This window comes from Orycteropus afer, unplaced genomic scaffold (genome assembly GCF_000298275.1).
Source record: "Orycteropus afer afer isolate SDZICR_OR568_19922 unplaced genomic scaffold, OryAfe1.0 scaffold00168, whole genome shotgun sequence".
Taxonomy (NCBI): Eukaryota; Metazoa; Chordata; class Mammalia; order Tubulidentata; family Orycteropodidae; genus Orycteropus; species Orycteropus afer.
In genome coordinates this window covers 3,369,668-3,392,452 of record NW_006921755.1, presented here as the reverse complement: position 1 = coordinate 3,392,452, position 22,785 = coordinate 3,369,668, and the positions used below count along the sequence as shown (strand labels likewise).

At 41.0% G+C, this 22,785-nt stretch overlaps 1 protein-coding gene across 1 annotated transcript in view; it reads right to left on the bottom strand.

The window, feature by feature from the left end:
• LRRC31 (leucine rich repeat containing 31) overlaps positions 1 to 21,883 on the bottom strand; it is a 51,599-nt gene extending 29,716 nt beyond the window's left edge. The window contains exons 1-7 of the mRNA XM_007946633.2: positions 21,694 to 21,883; positions 13,102 to 13,251; positions 9,136 to 9,303; positions 6,522 to 6,689; positions 5,713 to 5,880; positions 2,536 to 2,703; positions 85 to 252 (exon numbers count right to left, since the gene is read on the bottom strand). Coding sequence (XP_007944824.1) covers positions 85 to 252; positions 2,536 to 2,703; positions 5,713 to 5,880; positions 6,522 to 6,689; positions 9,136 to 9,303; positions 13,102 to 13,251; positions 21,694 to 21,883 — 1,180 coding nt within the window. The remainder of the gene's footprint in view (positions 1 to 84; positions 253 to 2,535; positions 2,704 to 5,712; positions 5,881 to 6,521; positions 6,690 to 9,135; positions 9,304 to 13,101; positions 13,252 to 21,693) is intronic.
• Between the last annotated feature and the right edge of the window lie 902 nt (positions 21,884 to 22,785).

The following is a 22,785-nucleotide window of genomic DNA, read 5'->3' as shown; positions in this document are numbered from 1 at the left end:
AAAAAAAAAAAAAAATTGTTGGTACAGAAACAAAGATAGGCTGGCCCTGTTGTATGGTGCCTGCAGGGATGGAAACATTCTTACCTAGAGCTGTAAAAGTTTCATTTTCCAAAGCACAGTTGTTAATTAGTAAAGACTTCAATGCTGGTAAAAATCGGAGCCTACTGAGTAGGTTTTCAGAAGAACTGCCCATCTTTTTGTTGGCTGATAAATCCAGTTCTTGGAGATTCGAGAACAAAGGAATGACTTGGGCTGTTAAAATATGACACAGTAACATGTTATAGGCACCATTTCACAAAAAGTTTTCTTGGTCTTTAGTCTCCTTAATCTGACAATCAAAGCTCTCCATAGTATGACCTCTCCATACCATTATATGCCATATAAACCAGCCACTCTTCCATTATGCAAGTAACTGTGGTTTTCTACTTCCAAACCATTCTCTAGGCTAGAAGTTAAAAGCAAAAACTTTGGAGACAGATAGAATGGGTTCTGATCCTGGCTCTACTATTAAAGAGCTGTGTGATTTTGGCCAAACAAACTCTCTGAACATTGGGTTTTCTGGTGTATAAGTAACCTCACAGGGTCTTTTGGAAGATAAAATGACTTGGTATATGTAAAGTGCTGAGCTCAGCATCTGGCATATATTAACTCTTCCACTAATGTGTGATATTATAATCTTTTTCTTAGAATGTAAGTACGAGTAAAGCAATGACATCAACCAACCAGAATTGGTACCTGTTGGTAACAATAATGGAGAAGAGTTGTGAGGGCCCTTGCCATGCCAAGAGTTAGTCCTGGTTCATTGTCTTCCTGATACTTTTTCTGATTCTTTTGCCCTGACTCTTATCAATGTGGGAAATATAGTGTCCTCAGATCTCTGTGAGGCTGGCTCCTGATTCAAAACTCAGCTTGACAACAGTCTTCATGATGGAAGTCTGGAGGCAAACACCTCTCCAAATGGATTCCCCAGTGCTCCTAGATCCCCTAATTGAAGGTACAGACTTCAAATGAGAGAGATAGCTTGAATTGATATTGTCTCTACCTTTCAGAGTCTTCTTACATTTGTTTTATATATAACATCCAAGGTTTTCAGTTTAATTTAGTGAGAGAATTAGGGAGAAGTACATCTGTTCCATTTTAGTCTGGAACCTGAAGTCTATAGTCTATGTATTTCAAACTTTAACTTGCATAGGAATCACCTGGAGCTCTTAAATATGCAGATTCAGCTTCGGTAAGCCAGGGTGGGCACTGAGATCCTGCATTCCTTGCAAGCTCCCATGGGATGCCTATGCTGCTGGTTTATGGAGGATAATTTGAGTAGTAAGGAAGCTGGGCAAGGGGAATAGGAAATGATTTGAAGGAGGCTGGGAATTTACTATGTTAAATAGGATGATAAGGCAATGTTTGCACATGGACCTGAGGAAGTGGGAGAGTGAGCTGGGCCAAGAGCTGGAGGCTGAGTGTGCAGGAAGAGGGAGAGCAAGTGCAAAGGCCCCAAGACCAGAGCATACTGTGTGTGTCTAAAGACCAGGGAGGACAGTAGAGCTGAAGTGGAGCCAGAGAGAGAGTGGAAACAGGGAAACCAATTGGGCTCTTGCAGTCAGATTCTGGATGCATTTTGAAGGTTTATTGCAATCTCAGATGGAGTAAAACCCTTAATCTCAAGACTATGCTTGCTCTGTTTCTTATGGGAAATGCATTGATACATTATCTGTTATATTTACAGGCACCAGCCACTCCTCGGAAGGAAGGTTGGGCAATCCTACTTCCGTAGTGATACTGCCTCGGAAACCCAAGGAGGGGTCGCTATGAGTTGGGGCCGACTCGACGGCACATAACAACAACAACAACAACATATTTACAGGACTACGTTTATGGTAGAAAAGTAAATGTAGTCACCTAAAGTAGTGATAGGAGCTCTGGTCGTGTAGTGCCTAAGGCATTTGACTGCTAACCAGAAGGCTGATGGTTCAAACCTACTAGCCACTCTTAGGAAGGAAGGTTGGGCATTCTACCTCTGTAGTGATACCACCTTGGAAACCCAAGGAGGGGTTGCTACGAGACGGGTCCGACTTGATGGCACATAACAACAACAAAGTAGTGTTGTACAACCATTATGCACCACTCCACTACCTTTCTTTTTCTAACTTCATTTGTACCTAAGTGATTTGATTCCACTTGTTAACTAGAAAGCCTCAACACCCTTCATTTTAGCTTTTTCTCCGCAGACCTGTTAGAATTAATTTTGTGACTCTAACAGATTCATATCTAAAAGGTACTATAAATGCAATTTTTTTTTCGTTCAAGCATCACATCTATTATTTACAGATATATATAGGAGGAATTCAGATTCACTAACATTTACCAGGCACTTAATATGTACTAAATATTGTACTGGGGCATTCACAGAACTCTTATGGTTCAGTCCTCCCAATAGCCTCCTTAAAAATAAGTATATACCTCAGATTTACCAAGTTTTCAAACATCTGCCCATGTTCCACAAGTCTTTCCTTTGTTCTGCAGTAGATAACTTACTGAGTGACACCACGTCATCTGCTGTCAGTGAGCATTGGTGGAGATCAAGGTCTTGCAGATGCCTCAGTGTTGTCAACTGAGCTGGTGGGTCTTCAAAAGCTCCGCCCAGATCTTTGTTGCAGGAAAGATCTAATCTTCTTAGATTGCACAAGTATCTAAAAGCAGCATCTACAAAGAAAGTAAAAATTCCATTCTGACATATTACAAGATGGTAGGAAAGATAGTAGGGAGAAGACAGGTTTGTAGGAAGGGAGATTGTAGTAAGTACACTGTGTTGACAAAAAAACAAAGGAGGAATAACTTTGGCCTTCCTACCATCCAACCCTTCTATGAACCTGACAATGACCACAAAAGCATCTTCTTTTTATGATCTTCATTTATTGCCAAAAATTGTGACCTGAACCCTGCAACTAATTGTTCCCCTCCTACAATACTCGAGCACTAGGGTTTTCACAGAAATTTAGACTTATTCAAACTGTGAATGAGAAGACTATTATAGACTCTGTACATTGAAAGGAAAGACAGTTTTATTTCATATTCTCCATCAACGTGGATACTCTGTGTAGGGCTGTGGTAGTTACGGTTATGTGTCAACTTGGCTGGACCTGGTTTTGAATGACTGGGCAGCTGGATGTAGTTATTTCCCATGATGAAACTGGTAATCAACTCCATGGTGGAATCTATTGGAGCAGCTGAATAGCTGTCTCAGGGATGTGGTCTGCTTCCAACATATAATAAGAAGCATTGAGAAAGGTCTCTGCAGCTTTTTGGCACACTTAGGCCCTGCATATAGCCAAGTCTTTATTCAACAGCCTGCTATGTTCCTGCTGATCTTGGGACTGTCTCTGGACTTGAACTAGTGCCCTGCCATGTTGTCTGGTAATCTTGGGACTGTGGCATTTTATTTGTTGACCTTAGGTTTGTCAGCCTCAGTAACCAGCAGCTGCCTGAGTTAAGAGAAACCTCTAGCTTCAGGCGGCCAGGAGCAAGAGGCAGAGCTGAAGCCCAAGGTCAAGGGGCTTTCATGCAGCCCCTAGAGCTGGCACTTTGAACTCAGACTTCTAGCCTCCTAAACTGTAAAAGAATAAATCCCTGTTTGTTGAAGCCAACCATTTGTGTTATCTGCTGTTAGAGCAGTACTAAAGAACCAATTATAAGGGGCATAAGTTTTGTTTAATTTTTTTTATGTATAGTAAATACATATGTGACAAATATTTGCCATTTCAACATTCTTCACAAGTACAATTCAGTGACATTAATTGTGTTCATCATGCAACCATCACCATTATCCATCTCTACATTTCCCCATCACCTTTAACTGAAGCTCAATGTCCCCTAAGCAATGAGTCCCCTGGGAACAACTTTTAACTATAGATGCCACTAAAGTCATTCTTTTTATCAGTATCAATTCCTTCCACTATAAAGCATAAAATGCTGGAATTTTGCAATTTTAGTAGTAATTTTGGTACTAGAAGAAACTATTATTTTGTCCCACTTTCTATCTCAAACCTAAAATATCCTGGCCTTTCTAAGATGCAACTATTGGTTTCCCCTGGTACAGAGCAAAGACGAGTGAAGAAAATCAAAGACACATGGAAACAGTTAGTCCAAAGGATTAATGGACTATGAGAACCTCAGCTTATACGACCCTGAGACCAGAAGAACTAGAAGGTGGCTGGCTACCAATGCCAGCCACTTGTTGTTGTTGTTGTTATGTGCCGTTGAGTCGGACGCGACTTATAGCAACCCCTCCTTGGGTTGCCAAGGCAGTATCACTACCAACCACTCATAAGGGGATCAAAATTTGAGATCCTGGATACAGTGGGAGAAAACGTGGAACAAAACTCAAAATCTTAAAAAAGACCAGCCTTACTGGTCTGATAGAGATGGGTGAAACCACTGAGACTATGGCCCCTGGGAGTCACCTTTTTGGCCTGGAATTGGACTCCGTGGCTTAACACTCAGCGAAACAATAGATAGGCCTACAAGCTGAACACCTACACCAGGGAGGTGCGCTTCTTAGAAAAATCAACCATGGGAGATCAGAAGGGCAGCATTTGCACAGGGAGAAAGGCAGGAAGATAGGAAAGCATAGGCAAGAAGGACGCAGGGAAAGGGTAACCACAGGGAGGAAGTGGGAGGAGAGCTGTTACACAGCAAGGAAAGTGACCAGTGTCACAAAACAAAATGTGTATGAACTGTTGAATGTAGAACAAATCTCCTTTGTAAAATTTCACCCGAATCACAATAAAAAGTTAAAAAATAAAATAAAATATCCTGGCTCTTTCAGAGTCAGCCAGTTAAAAATTATTTTTGTAATTATGAAAGTTTATGTTCACTGTAAAAGAGTTATAAAATAAATAAAACATAAGGAAGATTTAAATTATCTTTAAATATATCTTTAATATACTCTTATTCCTCACCATAACCACTTGCAGCGAATTGCTTGATGTGGCCCTTCTAGCCATTGTCCTCCATTCTGTGATGTTTTGTAAATCCCATTATCCATGCCTATTTGGGGTGGTGTGGTAGTTAAGGTCAGGTATCAAGTTGGCTGGGCAGCTGGTAGTAGTCATTCCCTATAATGACTGGCAATCGACTTTGTGATGGGATTTAGGTTAATTCTGTTGGGGCAACACAGGTGGAATGTATCTTGAGTCCTGCCTTGTTGGAGGGTATAATTCAAATCACCACCCTTAGCTTCCCTGAGGGTATACCTACCAATCTCCTGGGAAGATTCGCTCTCCTCTTGCCCTGGCTTTGTGTCTTGGATCATCCTCACCTCACCCCTGGATTTGGGACAGCAGCTGTCATCTGATCTGCTGATCAAGGTTCATCAAACCCCGAGAGTTGGGAGAATTCACCAGCCTGCCAGCCTCCACCACTACTACGTGAGACGAACCCTTGGGTGTCTGTGAGTTCTGTGAGGCGTTACAGCGAAATACAGAACCCTAAGACTGGGGAAATTACTGGGAGGAGGAGGAGGAGGAGTTAATGTCTGAAATGATAGAGTGGCATGGTAGTTTGGACGTTTGGGACATCTTTAACCTCCGCCTCATGGGGACTGGCCTCGTGCTGATCTTTCTAAGAGAAATTGTTCAAGCACCACTGTTCATATTTTGTTGTATTTCCTAATAGTTTAAAAAACACATAGCAAGTTCAGTCATTATAACTCACCCAATATTTTGATACTGTCTTGTGATAATCCACATGAATGTAATTTCAATACTTTCAGATTTGAAGTATGTTTTAATCCCTGAGAAATACTGTTTAGACTGCCACTGATGTTTCTATTAATGGAAAGATCAAGTACTTCAAGATTTTGCAGCATAGGTAGCAATTGACCTGAAGAAAAGAAAAAGCAAACATAAAGAAAAACACTAAAAAAATGAAGAGTGTGAGAGTTGGGGCAGGAAGGAGTGGAGAGTGCAGCATAGTATGACCTGGGGTTATAGTAAAGTTGTTGGGTGGTATAGATGGTTTGCCTCAGCTACTAACCTAATGGTTGGTGGTTCTAGCCCACCCCGTGGTACCATGGAAGAAAGACCTGATGATCTGCTTCAATAAAGATTACAGCCAAGAAAACCCTATGGAGCAGTTCTACTCTGTAACATGTGGGGTCACCATGGGTTAGAATCAATTTGAAGGCAATGGATTTGAATTTTTTTAATTGTTTATTTGTTTGGGGCAGGGCTTCGAACCGGTTCATTCTTTTAATAAGATCTCCAGGTGATTCTAATATAGAATCTTATATTCTAATGTAGAATCTTAGACTCTGATTCCCTATTTAGAAATGCAAATTCTCAGCAGGAGATTGAACCAGTTCATTTCAGTTCAAATCAGCCCTGGTTTGAGGATATAGTGAGTCACCCTTTAAATTCAGAGTAAGAGAAAACACAGCAAACTTGAGTGCATAAGCTATCCATTTATGGAATTTTCACATTTTTGGGGAAGCAAAGGGAGAGAACCCTTCCAAATCTGCTTACCCATAAATGCCCCATCTTCTGACGTGAGGGCACAATCCACAAGTTCAAGGGTTTGTATCTTGCTCCCTTCTTGGAACTTCTGGAGGATCAGAGGCAAGTTTCCTCCCACTTTTCTGTTCCAGGACAACTTTAGCTCTTCAAGTTCTGGTATCACTTTAAGTGCTTCTCCTGTTACAAAATGGGGAGAGATCACGTTGGTGATAGTCCGCTAAGTAGGGAATTAGTTTCAAAATCAGTACCACAGTTATTTATGGAGTATTGCAGCTGGGCCAGGTACTGTGTTAGTTGCTGAGAAACTCAGAGAAGAAAAGAACCCAGTCCTGGGGAGATCAGCCTGGATTATCCAGGTGGGCCTAATCTAATCACAAGGGTCTTTATAAGAGGGAGGCAGGAGAGATGTGATGGCTGAAGCAAATATCAGAGAGGAAGATTTGAAGCTGCTGTACTGTGGGCTTTGAAGAGAAAGAGACTAAGAGCCAAGGAATGTGTTGTTGTTGTTATATGCCATGGAGTCAGACCCGACTTATAGCGACCCCTCCTTGGGTTTCTGAGGCAGTATCACTATGGAAGTAGATTGCTCAACCTTCCTTCCAAGGAGTGGCCAGTGGGTTTGAACTGCCAGCCTTCTGGTTAGCAGTCAAGTGCCTTAGGCACTACACTACCAGAGCTCCTCCAGGAAATGTGAGCAACCTCTAAAAGCTAGAATAGGCAAGGAAAGAAATTCTCCTCTAGAGCTTCTAGAAGAATGCAACCCTGTCAACCCTTGACTTTAAGACTTGTGACCTCCAGAATGGGAGCTCTGGTGGCATAATGCCTAAGGCATTTTTGACTGCTAACCAGAAGGCTGGCAGTTTGTTTGTGACCTCCAGAACTGTAAAGTAATAAGTTTGTGCTGTTTTAAGCCACTATATGGTAATTTGTCACAGCAACCATAGGAAAATAATGCATTTGGCCAGAAGTAGAAGCAAGGCAAAGCAAGTAACTGGCCGCCACAGGGGTAAAGCTCACTTGGACATAAAATGTATCACACACAACTGAAGTGACCACTATAGGAAGAAAAAAAAAACTCACTGCCCTCCAGTTGATTCAGCTCATAGTGACCCCTCCTTGGGTTTCTGAGGCTGTATCACTACGGAGGTAGATTACCCAACCCTCCTTCCGAGAATGGACCTACACCCGTGACTGTAGATCTGGCAGACAATATTTCTACGTATGTATTTGTATGTGCTGTAAAAATACCCATGTATATAGGAGTAGAGCTAATGAGACAAAGTTCTTACCTATAACCAATAAAAGAAATACACAACAATTTTTTGAAGGCAAAATTACCCCTTCTCAGAGACAGACTCAGAAAAGATAAAGACTCAGACTCAGAACACAGACTCAGAAAAGATCAAGAATTTGTCCATGGATACTTCACCAAAGAGGATATTCAGGCGGCCAACAAACACACAAAGAAATGTTCACAATTCTTAGCCATTAAACTCACTGACGTCTAGTTGGATCCGACTCATAGCGACCCCTCCTTGGGTTTCTGAGGTAGTATCACTACAGAAGAAGATTGCCCAACTTTCCTTCTGAGGAATGGCTGGTGGGTTTGAACCACCAGCCTTCTGAGTAGCAGTCAAATGCCTTAGGCACTACACCACCATGAGCCATTAGAGAGATGCAAATCAAAACAACGAGATACCATCTTGCCCTAGAACTAATAGCAAAGTTCAACAATACAGAAAATAACAAATGTTGGCAAGGATGTGGAAAGATTCTGGGACTCTCATACACTGCAGGTGGGACTGTCAAATGATATAACCACTGTGGAAAGCAGTATGGCAATCCCTTAAAAAGTTGGAAATAGACCATTTGACCCAGCAATCCCATTACTACATATATATCCTAAAGAAGTGAGAGCCAGGACAAGAACAGATATATGCACACCCATGGACATGTTCAGTATAGAAATGATTGTAATTGAGATTCTAGTCAACCTGTTACTTTTAATTGAAAATTTTTGTTTTGATCATTTTTTTTTAAATGAAGGTAGAAAAATAGAGAAATATTATTTGGCAGTTGGAAAACAACTTAATTATTATGTCCTCCAACTTCTATTTCCTAGAAGAGGTAATTGAGACCCAGGGCAGCAAATTTTACAATGACCTCCATTTTAAACTCCAGGAGAGCAAGTACCCAGTCAGCTGCCTTCTCTATCCACAGAGTTTAGCACAACATCAGGCACAGAGTTACGTAGCTATTCAGAAGTAATACAAGCAATTCACACAGTTTTTAATCCATTGTGTCAAGGCGATCCTGACTCATAGCGACCCTGTAGGATAGATTAGAACTGCCTCATAGGGTTTGCAAGGCTGTAAATCTTTACGGAAGCAGACTGCCACATCTTTCTCCCACAGAGCAGCTAGTGGGTTTGAAGTGTTGCCCTTTTGAGTGTTTAGCCACTGCACCACTAGAACATTTTAGTTCACACAGTACTACATCATGTATCGAGATCTTGTTCATGATCACCCAGGGGTAGTGACATAAATAGCTTGCCTTTGAGAGTGTATGTTGCAAAGGTACTTGGAGGTACAAAGATGTCTTTTAAAGGCAGTATCCATCATACCTAGGGCTTTAACATCATCACGGGTAAGTCTGCAGCTACCCAGCCTCAGGATTTTTAACTTGCTGACAAGATGAATTTTCTGGGTGATTAAGTGGAGGGTTCCACCTACAAAGTCATTCCAGGAAATATCCAGTTCTTCCAAGTCTGGGAGAAAAGGAAGTAAGGCAACTAGAAGTGAACAGAAAAGAATACAGATTTGTACATGTAATTTATTACAAGTAGCAAATAGGAATCAATGCTTATATGCACATAATAGTTTTCAACTGTAAGAGCAAGGAGAGTATGTTGTCTTTTAGCAAAGCTGGAACCTCTCAGCCATGCCATTGGTGAAACTGTGACATTTACATTTTCTATTTCTTGGGATATTTTATATTTCTGCCAAATAACTTACACTCTGAAAATGCAGTGGTGTGGCTATAAGATTCCATTGTAATTGTATTTATTGTAATTGAATGTAACCCACCATTGAGTCCATTCCAACTCATAATGACCCTTTAGGACAGAATAGAACTGCCCCAATGGGTTTCCAAGGCTGTAAATCTTTACAGAAGCAGACTGCCTCATCTTTCTGCCACAGAGTGGCTGGTGGATTCAAACCACTGACCTTATAGTTAACAGCAGAGTGCTTTAAAACTTTGCCACCAGGGCTCCTTGTGAACCCAATAATAATAATGGTATTCTCAGTGTGGGGTTACCCAGTAAGTAAGGTAAGCATGGATTGACTACTTGTGTTTACTTACTTATCAGTAGTGAACAATTTCACATTTTTTCACCATATCAAAGATTCTCCTTCTAGTTGTGACAAGCATTTGTCTCTATCCCAACCCCACAGTACCTTCCTACAGAATCACAGCTTCTTTTCAAATTTACAATCCCTGACAGGGATGGAATATACAGTGACCAATTTCTTTGGTCACTACAGATTAGTAAGTGAACACAAGTAAACCCGTGCTTACCTTGCTTATTGGATAATCCAACTGTTTCTACTGCTACTACTGTTACAACTGCCACTACCACTGTGACAGTAATGTGTATACTAACTAGTCCCTTTATTTTGCAAAATCCTCCCCACATTTTCTGTCTGTCATCTTTAAGAGGTGCTCAGGCTGCAGGGCCTAAGAAACACTGCTGGTCGGGGGTGCTGATATCGAGGGGGCCTGTTACTTTCTCTCTCTTTTTAATCTTGATTACCTGGGCATCCCCACCTTAAAAAGTTTCATTATATTTAAATGAAGCAACTCAACCTGTGCATGTTTCAGTCTGTACCAAGGTTCATTGGAACTTTCTCTGTGTCTCAGCTGCTACTCATTATAAGTGAAATTACTATCTTTGGAAAAGATTAAGAGGACATCTTTATCTCCTGAAGAAACAGTCTTGAGAGTGGGAATGTCAAGGGAGAGGGCATCAAGCGCCTTTGCTAGCCTGTTTGCTTTGGTTTGGGATGTGAAAATGACGACAGCAGTCACAAGCGGCATGGTGAGCTTCTGTAGTTACAGGCACAATTCCAGACCTTCTGTGGTGCAGTGAATTACTTGGTATGGTTTTTCTAGCCATAGTCTTTCTAACTCCCACTGGTTATTGGGGACCATGCAAATAAGGTGTGTAGAACTATGAAGTTGGAATTGGTTAGTTTTGTCACTCTACCCAGCTTAAAATGAGCCTTCCTAGAAGCAGAGGGGGGATCTCACTGTCATCAAGATAGAAGAGCTGGAGTTGAAGTGGAGTGCATGCTTGTACCTGAGATCCCTGCCCTGGACCTTCTTGACAGAGATACCTGACAGGGAGATGCCCCAGCAGAGAGATACACCTGGCAGAGAGATGGTTGCAGTGGAACCAAGAAGCATTAGACAAAGGGGAAGGCTTACCTGGTCCACAGAATGAGAAAGCTGAGTGCTTTTGGGCAGTAGGCTTGCTGATGGAGTGAAGTGTACCTAGGTGTACCTATCAGCAGAGGTAAGAGTTTTGTAACACTTCCCCAAGCAGGGCAGAGGCCAGGCTGAGAGACCGTGGGCTGAGAGGGCATGACAGAGGGGAGAAATGTATCCTGAGTGTGTTCCTCAACCTGAATTGTAGCCTGTTACTTCCCTAATAAACCCCATAATTGTGAATATTGCCTGTGAGTTCTGTGTGGCCATGGCAATGAATTATCTGACCCACTAGAGAAGAAGTGAGTGCTGTCAGAGGGATGGTTGGTGTCAGAATTGGTAAAAAGGCTGGAGGGTGGTAGCATGCCTGGCCTCACAGGAGTAAGCCTGGGGCTGTTGATGTTGATTCTGTCTTCCTCTTGTGAAGTTAGAGGAGGTCAAAGAGGCTGCCTCCTGTTCTTTTTGCACCTTCCAAAGTTATGAAGCCATACTTACAAGCAAAAACTTGTTTTCTTTTTATGAACATTCTAAGCACTTCAGAAGTTTCATCTTGTTCACCATGATCCTAGTTTTATGAGGTATAAAAGTCTATTGAATACATTAACCACTCGCTGTCTAGTCAGCTCCTAATGGTGACCCCATATTTGCCACAGCAGAACCGTGATCCGTGGGGTTGTCAATAGCTGACTTTTTTGGAATTAGATCACCACACCTTTCTTCCTTGGCTTCTCTGGATAAACTCAAACCTCCGACCTTTTGTTAACTGTTTGCACCATTCAAGGACTCCACTGAATGCATTAGGAAGGCCGAAAACAAACAAACAAAAAATTTTTTAAAAAAACACTAAACTGATATAGTGGCTGAACTGTCCTATACCTTTGACTCCCCATATTTTTCAGTTCATAAAGGAAATCAAGCCTCCTATTGTAATCCCACTAAGAAAATGCAATAGCCATACATAAAATATAGTTCAGTGGTCAAACTTCAGCTTGCATCAGAATACCCTGAGGGGCTTGTTAAAATACAGATTCCTGGGGCCCATTGTGACAGAATCTGATTTAATGGTTTGGAGTGGACTCAAGGTTGTGGAGTGGTCATTCCACAAGCTCCTCAAGTAGTTGGGACACACATGCATTTGAGAACCTAGAGTTCCCTCTGAAGGGACCAGTCTGCAAATACAATGGCATGAATTTTCATGAAGCATTAAGGATCCTTCACTCAAAACATAGTTGGTTTGATATCTCTCTGTTGGCAGACACATCTCAGTTTATTACAGGCTCAATTTAAGGTCACAAGGGAAAAGAACAAGGTGGTGGTGGTGGTGGTGGTGTGGAGAGAAATCTTCACCACCAAACTCCTATTCATATGAAGCAAATAATAGTCACACTTCTGTCTAAAAAAGGTGTAGACAGTAATTGCTGGATGTTATCTTTTCATTCCACAGATACACAACCTGAGACTCTTTGAAATTCTCCTCAGGGTTCAGTTTTATGGATGAGATCCATGAGTTTATTTCATATGCAAGAACGGATAGATGTTTTTCAGCAAGCAAGACGCAATTAGAAGATGAGTAAAATGGTTCAGGAAAAACAAACAAATGAACCTTCCTTCTAAATTCATCTCAAATTTTTGAAGCTTGAGGATGAATGAATTAACTTGTTAAGACAAAAACCAAAACAGTGGTGCAGCTGCTATTCCTGTGAGTATCTGGGGCCATTTATCAGACCTTGGAGTTACCAGCTGGGTAATGGAATGAATGTGTTTTGCTTGCTCATCTCCGGCCACCACCACTAGCTGCCACCAGATCAACTATGACCCACAGTGACCCCGTAGGGGTCAGAGCAGTCTGTGCACTACAAGATTGTCTATGGTTGATTTTTTGGAAGTAGATTGCCAGGCCTTTCTTCCAAGTTACCTAGGTATGAACTCAAACCTCCAGCTTTTTGGTTAGCAGCCAGATGCATTAAACAAACTCCTATTTAGATGAAACAAATGATAGCCATATTTTTGTATAAAAAGGGTATACAAAATCCACACAGGGATTCCCTTCCCCACCTAAAGGGCCTATATTACTTTGGTGCAAGGTCAATTGCATACAGACCCAGTTCTCTCATGTCTGATGTTGTTAATCCACAGTTATTCAGGATCAGATACTTGTCGACAGCCTTTTTGCTCAGCTTCTGCAGGAACTGTTCATTTTTCTCTGCCCTGGATCCCTCTTCTGTTTCTGAGCTAAGAGGCTGAGATTTGGCTATATCATAAGGATAAGGAAGAATTTGCTGTTAATGACAGTTCATATTAAAGACAGATAATATCCACAATATGACAAGTGAAAGGCCTGAGAACCATCCTGAGTGGGTCTCCTGTGAAACCTCAACTCAGAATGGGAAGTATTTACCAGGGACAGAACTTAACCACAGTTTTTGCCTCTTTTGTGGTGATACTTTTCTTACAAAGGAGCCTAAAGAACTGGAACTAAGTAGCTTTTCTTTCATGGCCTGATCTGGGCTTCTCCACATAAAGATGGGTGAGAGGGAACTCTGCAGCATTTAAGACTCTAGCTGCTTTACATCTATGCAGATATATTTGAGGAACATAATATCAAATTGTCGTGTGTGGGGAGAGTACAGGTATTTGCCCCCTAAAGCCAAATAGGTGCAGTAGAGGAAGGTTTGAAATCACAGTGGATGAGCTCTCAGGTGGCTACTGAGTGAAGCACTTACCGCACAGTTCTTAGACCATTCAATCAGCAAGCACAAATCCAGAGGATTGTGCCTGGGGGGAGATTTTGTATTCTTCAAACTCCTGCAGGAGAGTACATTCAGAAAGCCTCATTTGTCCTTGTTATTAGGGACTTCTTATGTGGCACCTTCACCAAGTGCCTCTGTTATTACACTTGTTGTTGTTGTTGTTGTTTGCCGTCAAGTCAGCCCCGACTCATAGCGACCCCTCCTTGGGTTTCCGAGGCAGTATCACTATGGAAGTAGGATTACCCAACCTTCCTTCCGAGTTGTGGCTGGTGGGTTTGAACTGCCAGCCTTCTGGTGAGCAGTCAAGTGCCTTAGGCACTATGCTACCAGAGTTCCTATTACACTATATTAACATAATAGCATTATTGCAACAAAAAAATACATATATATATATATATATATATAAAGAGAGAGAGCGTGCATCTACTATGTACCAGTGCTTTACCTACTCTGTGTACCAGCATTTAAGACACATACACATACTTTTGCAAAGAAAAAATTTTTGAAAAATGAAATATTAAAGTACATTTCATATGCACGTACTAACAATGATGTTAAAGTGTTTTTAGAGGAAAATGTACAATTTTAAAGATGTAGAAAGAAAATTCTGGAATCCGGTAGGAGCTTTGGTGACGTAGTGCCTAAGGAACTTGACTGCTAACCAGAAGGTTGGCGGTTCAAACCCACCAGTCATTCCTCGGAAGGATGGTTGGGCAATCCACTTCCAAAGTGATATCTCCTCGGAAACCTAAGGTCGCCATGAGTCGGGTCCGACACAACGGCAGGAAATCAGAATATGCAACAATATTCTACTAACCATAACAAAAAAGGCAAAAAACATTGCTAAAAAAGAAATATATTGGTACTAGTAAAAATGAAAGATAATAGAATTGCAGTAGTAATAAACAAACCAAAACATTGGCAGGATAATAAAAACTCCAATTCTCATCCACAGTGTGGCTTGCGGCTTTGCGGCTTGGTACTCGACCTGTTAAGTAATGACCTGTAGAGCTCACATCTCTGCTGGGCTGTTTCATGTTGCCATATTCCACCAGTAGGAGGCAGCAAAATCCATTATTTTGTCTCTTCACAATGGCCTATTTTTATGATGACACATTGGATACAGGTATTTTGTTTTTGATACGGTTGCCAAATTTAGCCAAAACACAGGGCATTAAATTTAAATTTAAATTTCAGATAAACAGCAAATAATGTTTTAGTAAAAGTATGTCCTAACATTATGCTGAGTGAAATAAGTCAATCACAGAAGGACAAATATTGTTTTAGTTCATTATTATAAAAAGTCAAGGAAAGGTTTGTATATGGAAGGAAACTTTTGTGTTGGTTACCAGGGGTGGGAGGGGAGGGGAGAAAACAGTGCAAAAATAAATAAATAAATAAATATTTTAAAATAAATAAACAACATCAAAGTATGTCCCAAATATTGCATGTATTTTACCTGGCAACTCTGTTTTCGAGTGGGGCAGAAGGCAGTTGTGGGTGGGAGAGAGGGAGGGACTGCCTCTCACCAGTCAGTGAATATAGGACATTTTGTCTAAACTTAATGCAAGGAGTCACAATTACCTCTATTTCGTAAATTTGGAAACTGAGACTCAGAAAGACCATCAATTAGTAAGAAGTAGAGTCAGAATTTGACCTCAGAACAGTCTGGATCTAAAGTCCATTATGTGTATAAGTTTTTAAATTTTTTTTTTTTACATTGCTTATTGCTGTCTCTTTTATTTTTAACTTTTTATCTCCATATCTTTTTCTCTCCAATCATCAAGTTCTAGCCCCACCAGATCTTTTATTTTGCCTGATTTTTCCTCATATTACTGATCTGTCACCCATTTCCTTTACTGCCAAATATTTTGAAAGAGTAGTTTATAGTTGCTGGCCCCAATTCCTCACCACATTACAAATTACTGCTCTCCATTCCTGTCACCACACTCACAACCCAAACAAATTGTTTTCTTACGGGTCATCAGTGATGAACTACCAATGGACAGATTCAGAAATTTCTTTTTGGTTCACATCTTTCTCAGGTGCGCTGTAATGTCTGACACCACTGACTGGTCTGAGGCAGCACAGTCTGAAGACCTGGCTCAAGTTGTGGGTCTACCAGGCACGCAAATCACGTAACTTCAGTGAGCCTTGGTTTACTCTTCTATGAAGTGGAGACTGTAATTCCTTCTCAGTTCATTTCTCAGAAATGTTGTGAATAAAGTTTTGCTCACAGGTAAATCTACAGTAAGGGCCCTGCATAGCACAAATGATTTGTGCTCGACTGTTAATCTAAAGGTTGGTAGTTCAAGCCCACCCAGTGGTACTGTGCAAAAAAAGTTCTATCTGTTTCCATTAAGATTACAGCGAAGAAAACCCTCTGGAACAGTTCTGCCATGTAACACACGGGGTCGCCATGAGTCAGAATTGACTCAATAGCAACTAGCAACAATAATAACAAATCTACAGTGCCTTCTATGTGGGAGATGAATGGTAAATATTTGTTGAATGAATAAATATTGAACAAATGATTGAATTAATAGATAGATAAATACTGGCTTTAGAGTTCCTCAATTGCCAAAATAAATCAACATGGTAAATCTTTATTTAAACATCTACATATAAATATGAATACTAACTTGTGAGACCCTTGACATCTCCTCATAGACCTGTGCATTTCAATTTATTATTATTATTATTATATGAAACCCTTTCTTCAAAAGGTATCTTTCTTCATAGCTTAATACAGCGAACAAATGGGTCAGAGCTGCTATAGGCTGGCTGGGGTAGAAGGGGTGGCACTCAGTGGAGGAGGCAGTAGTGTGAGCTTACAGGAGCAGAGCTGTGGAGTAATTCAAGGCCTTTTTCTGGCCACTTTGCCACTGAACCAAGCTCTTTGCCCTTGAGATGATTCTGTGAGCTGTGTAATATCGTCTCTCATTACATTCCTTTCCAACTTAAATCAGTCAAGTTTCATTTCTGTTGCTTACAACCAAGAATCCTAATACTTCTGTAAGATATTGTTAAATGTTTGTGACATTAGTGGTGCTGAACAGGAAATCAAGATAAGGAGATAACAGGTTTCTGTTTCCAATGAGTTATCTTTCTAATAAGGAGATAAACAAGAAAGCCATGGTTGCAATACTGTGTCCCTACAATGGTGGAGGGACACAGAGGGTTGTTGTTAAGTGTTGTCAAGTTCATTTCAACTCGTAGCGCTCCTGTGTACAACAGAACTGGAACAAAACACTTCCTTGTCCTCCGTTCTTGCCATTGTTGCTATGCTTGGGCCTATTTTTTGCGGTCACTGTGTTAATCCATCTCGTTGGGGCTCTTCCTCTTTCTTGCTGACCCTCTACTTTACAAGTATGATGTTTTCTCCAGGGACTGATCACACCTGATAACATGTCCAAAGTGTGTGAGACAAAGTCTCACTATCCTTGCTTCTAAGGAGCATTGTGGTTGTACTTATTCCAAGACAGATTTGCTCATTCTTTTCACAGTCCATGGTAAATTCATAATTCTTTGCCAACACTGTAATTCAAATGCATCAATTCTTCTTTGGTCTTCCTTATTCATTGTCCAGTTTTCACATACATATGGGGTGACTGAAAATACCACTGCTTGGGTCAGGTGCACCTTAGTCCTCAAAGTGACATCTTTGCCTTTTAACACTTTAAAGAGGGCTTTTGCAGTAGATTTGCCCAATGCAATAGGTCATTTGATTCTTAACTACTGTATCTATGGACATTGATTATGGATCCAAGTAAAATGAAATCCTTGACAACCTCAATCTTTTCTCTGTGATGTTGCTTATTGGCTGAGTTGTAAGGGTTTGAAGAGGACTTGAAGGACTTACTGATGAACATCAAAGACTATAGCCTTCAGTATGGATTATACCTCAACATAAAGAAGACAAAATTCCTCACAACTGGACCAATAAGCAACAGAGGTGGTAAGTCAGGTATATCGGATTGGTCTTGGGGAGCTTCCAAGAGATAACGGTGCTTTAGTTGTACCTTAAAGGATAGTAGATGTACAGGTCAGGGGAGATAAACAAGATAAGGATACAGAGGGAGATGGTCGGCACAATAGAAGGTCTTTCCCATAATAGGAAACCACTTGGGGGAACACACCACTTCAGGAACCAACTCAAAACCAAACTCACTGCCGTCAAGTCAATTCCAACTCATAGGGACCCTCCTTGGGTTTCTGAGGCAGTATCACTATGGAAATAGATGCCCAATCTTCCTTCCAAGGGGTGGCTGGTGGGTTTGAAGCGCCAGCCTTCTGGTTAGCCATCAAATGCCTTAGGCACTACGCCACCAGAGCTCCCACTTCAGGTATTCCAAGTAAATGACAATACCAGGAGTGCAGGATGAATGTGGGGTGTGGTGGGAGGTCAGGGGAAAGCAGAGGCTATGATGTTGTTGTTGTTGTTGTTATGTGCCGTCGAGTTGGCCCCGACTCATAGCGACCCTTCCTTGGGTTTCCGAAGCAGTATCGGAGCTCTGGTAGCATAGTGCCTAAGGCACTTGACTGCTAACCAGAAGGCTGGCGGTTCAAACCCACCAGCCACTCCTCGGAAGGAAGGTTGGGCAATCCTACTTCCGTAGTGATACTGCCTCGGAAACCCAAGGAGGGGTCGCTATGAGTCGGGGCCGACTCGACGGCAAACAACAACAACAACAACAACATCACTACAGAAGTAGGATTGCCCAACCTTCCTTCCGAGGCTATGAAGATGTATCCAAATGATCATCAACACCTTGAAGGCCACCCTTGGGAGTGTGAACATTCTCTTCAAGGCAAGGGAGACTTGGTGAAGAGTTTTATTCAGATGAGAGGCAAATTTATATTTGTGGCTTAGAAAGGATGTAGTGGGAGTGTGTGGGACAGATTGGCAAGAGAGCAAGACTAAAAGCAGGGAAACCAGTTAGACAGCTAGTGTAGTGAACAATGCAAGAGACAGTGAAGACAAACAGCAGTTTGAGCCAGGTTTGAGAGCCATTTAGGGGCAGAATCAACATGACTCAAGAAACTATTGGGTTTGGGAAGAGATGGAAGTGGAGAAGCCAAGTGCAGCTGGGGTGGCCAGTGTTGCCCAGCAAGGAAGATGAGCTGCTCTGTTTTGCACAGTTAATTGAATCACAGTTAGAGACATTCATAAACTACCTTCCTGAAGCTCCAAATCACACTTCAGGACAATATGAACAATTTCCTGATGGAGATTGCCTTCTTTCAAAGGAAAATCTTAATTTCCTAGTTACAAAAATATATTTTAAATACATTTAATCTACTTACAGGTAAAATGCTTGGTGTTTTATGCCAAATAATCTAGTAAAAATGAGGGTAGGTATAAATGAAACAAGATTGTCCAGAGGTTAACTACTGTTAAAGGTACGTGATCATGAGAGCTCCTTATACTATTTATTTTACTTTCTTTTCTTCTTGGTGAAAATATACATAACAAAACATATACCTATTCTCACTTCACTTTTGTATATATTTGCATGGAAAGTTTTAAACATAATTAAAATGCATTTAATCTAATAGATAATAAATTGGTAGCATTGTATATGATACATAACTTTCAGAGAGAAATTTGGCAGTATTTATTTAGAAAATAAAAGGTTTTATAACCTTTGAATTTGAATCCCTGCTCTGGAAATTTTTACTAAGGAAATATGAAATACAGTAAAGCAGGGACAAGAGAGAGAGAAATACAAAGACATCACTAAAAGAAAAAGAAAGAAGTTGTTATGGCATATGCATGTGTTAGAATATTACACAGTTACTAAAATTATGTGTGTGAACATGTAGGATCTCTGGTGGCGTAGTGCCTAAAGCTCTTAACTGCTAACCAGAAGGTTGGCAGTTCAAACCCACCAGCCACTCCTCAGAAGGAAGATTGGGGAATCTACTTCTGTAGAGGTACTGTCTCGGAAATCAAAGAGGGGTCACTATGAATCGACTTGACTGGATAGCAGTGATTTTTGTTGTTGTTTGTTTTATGAACATGTAGCAGTGTGGGAATTGAGGAATATAAGAATTTATTACAGAAGTCAAATCCCAGCCTTGTGTTAAGGACAGTGTGGATTTGTAAGCCATTTGCTGTTTTTAGCTGTCATCCAGTTGGCCCCTGACTCATGGCAGCCTCATGCACAATGGAATTAAATACTGCCCAACCCTGCACCATCCCCACAATCCCTTAGGGATTGCACCATTGTGATTCACAGGGCTTCCTCTGGCTGATTTTCAGAAGTAGGTCACCAAGCCTTTCTTCCCAGTCCATCTTAGTCTGGGAGCTGCGCTGAGACCTCTCCAACATTATAACACATGAGCCTCCAAGGACAGGCAGGTGGTGGGTGTGCATGAGATGCAATGGCTGGGAATCAGACTCATGTCTCCTGCATGGAAGGCAAGCATTTTATGACTGAACCTCCAATGCCCTTGATTGTAAGCTATGACACTGTGTAAAATTTGCAGAATCTGGTCTCCAGCTACCTCTCTGACTTGTCTCCTATGACTCTCTTCCTCTCCCTATTGCTCATCAACTTCAGCATCCCTGACCACTGGCTCTTTCTCAAAACAGACTCAGTCCCACCTGGGGCCTTTGTCCTTATAGTTATTTTTGCCTGAAAAGCTGTTCTCATAAATACACTGTTAAATTAATTCATTTATTCTACATGACTGACTTTAGTCAGATACCTGCTCAAATGCCACCAACTCAGAGACATCTGCCCTCAAACCCCACCTAAAAGAGCACATCTACTCTCTCACTGTCCTTATCTTCCTTTATATTTTTGTCCTAGTACTTGTCCCCTCCTGAAATTATATGCACATTTGGTTGGTTGTTTTTATAAAGTCCTTTTGTTCATGGCTGTATTTCTAACACTGAGAAGGATGTCTGGCACATAGTAGGTACTCAGTAAGAGTTTGTTGACTGCAAAGAAGAACGAAGAAAACCAAAGATTCATGGAAAGAATAAGTCCTAGTGACTAGTACACCATACAATTTGCAGCCTATACTACTATGAGACCAGAAGAACTAGATGGTGCCCAGCTATCACTGTCAACCACTCGGAGGGGGATCTATGTAGGAGATCCTGGACAGAGAGGGAGAACAATATGGTATAAAACCCAAAAGCATTTGGGAAAAAAAAAAAAAAAGGTGGACCACGTTTGCTGGTCTGATAGAGCCTGGTGTAACCACTGAGACTATGGCCCCTAGCTGCCCTTCAGGTCTGGAACTGAACCCACACTTACAGCTTCCAGCCAAACAAAAGACAGGCATGGAGTTGAACATTTACCTGAGGTAGATACACTCCTTGGAGAAAACAATTATGGGAGAAAAAGGGCTGTGTATGCACAGGGAGATAGCTCAGGGGCCAGGAGTGCATGGAGGGATAGACACAGGGAAGAGGTGACTGTCAGGAGGAAGTGGGAGGGGAGCTGTTGCATTGTGGTGAATTGTGGTCAACGCCATGAGACAAAGTATGTGAACTGCTGTATGGAAAATAAATTTGCTCTGAAATTTTCACCCAAATCACAATTAAAAAAAAAAAATTTGTTGACTGGCTGATAGAAGAAATAAATGGATGTGTATGAAAGAAAGATAAAATAATTGAAAAAAATAATAATTTGCATTATAATGAAAGAAAATTTGGTACTTTTCCAGAAAGCTTTCTGAATATTATTATATTTTATAATTTAAAAGTAAAATTATGTTAAAAGGCCAATGTTTTGTTTTATACACACACACACACACACACATACACATACCACAATAAAGTAAAATTGAAGAATATTTAAAGCATTTAAGTAACATAATAAATATTTAGGACAGAGACTCCTATTACTTTCAGTTTAACCATGTAAGATTTTTTAGGGAAAATAGTATTCTAAAAAAATAAAGGAATAGAGCAGCCAGAAGCTCACCAGGGTCTGGGATGGTTGTCTCCTCTGTCCCATCACTGGGTTGACAATCACTTGTCTCAAGGTTGTTGCTCTCTCTTGTGCTTTCGGCTTTGGAGGACCTGTGTTTTGAGCCCCTGAAGAATTTGTTGACAAATGAAGTCTGGGGTTTAGTCTCCTTCCCTGAGGAATTTTTGTTCTTTGTTTGACTCATGGTCGAGCTGAAGAGGTCTTTCTTAGTAAGATATTTTCCTTTTTCTCCAGTATTTCTGAGAAGAAAATAAGACTCTGTCAAGCCTGTGTGAGACCAAAACATCCTTCCCTAGAGTTCTTTATTTTTACTTTTCTTTCTGTTTTTTATCCCTGTTAATGTTTAACATACTATAAGAATGATGTAATGGTTCCTGGAACCAACAGATGGTAAGAGATGCAAATCCAAAGTAAATTTGAGTTTTTAACTTTGCTCTACTTTATTGTGTGAGATTAAGATCATTAAACAGCACTTTGGCAAGGGTATCAATTGTGTCAATACATTTTAAATTTCAACAGTCAATTGCAGTTATTGTCTAACAGACTTTAGTACATACAGGAGGATTTAGATGACACTAAGCTGGGTGGTGCAAATGGTTAACACACTCAGTTGCTAACCTAAAGTTTGGAGCTTTGAGATCACCCAGAGGAACCTTGAAAGAAAAGTATGCCAATCTACTTGCAAAACGTCAGCCACTGAAAACCCTATAGTGCACTGCTCTGCCACACATGGGGTCACCTGAGTCAGAATGGACCCCATGACTGGTGGTAGTGTGGAAGCTGGACTGGCCTTATACCAATCTGTCACCAGGAGGAGTTGGCTTCTAGTGATCCCAACCTCCTTGACATACCTTTTTTTTTCCCCTCTCTCTTTCTCACACTTTGATTACTCCAGCTCTGCAATATCACTCCATTAAAAACATGTTCACAGTAAAGAATTCAGTCATTCCATAAACATTTTTTCATAAGCTCTGGTAGTGTAGTGCCTAAGGCACTTGACTGCTAATCAGAAGGCTGGCAGTTCAAACCCACCAGCCACTCCTCGGAAGGAAGGTTGGGCAATCTACTTCTGTAGTGATACTGCCT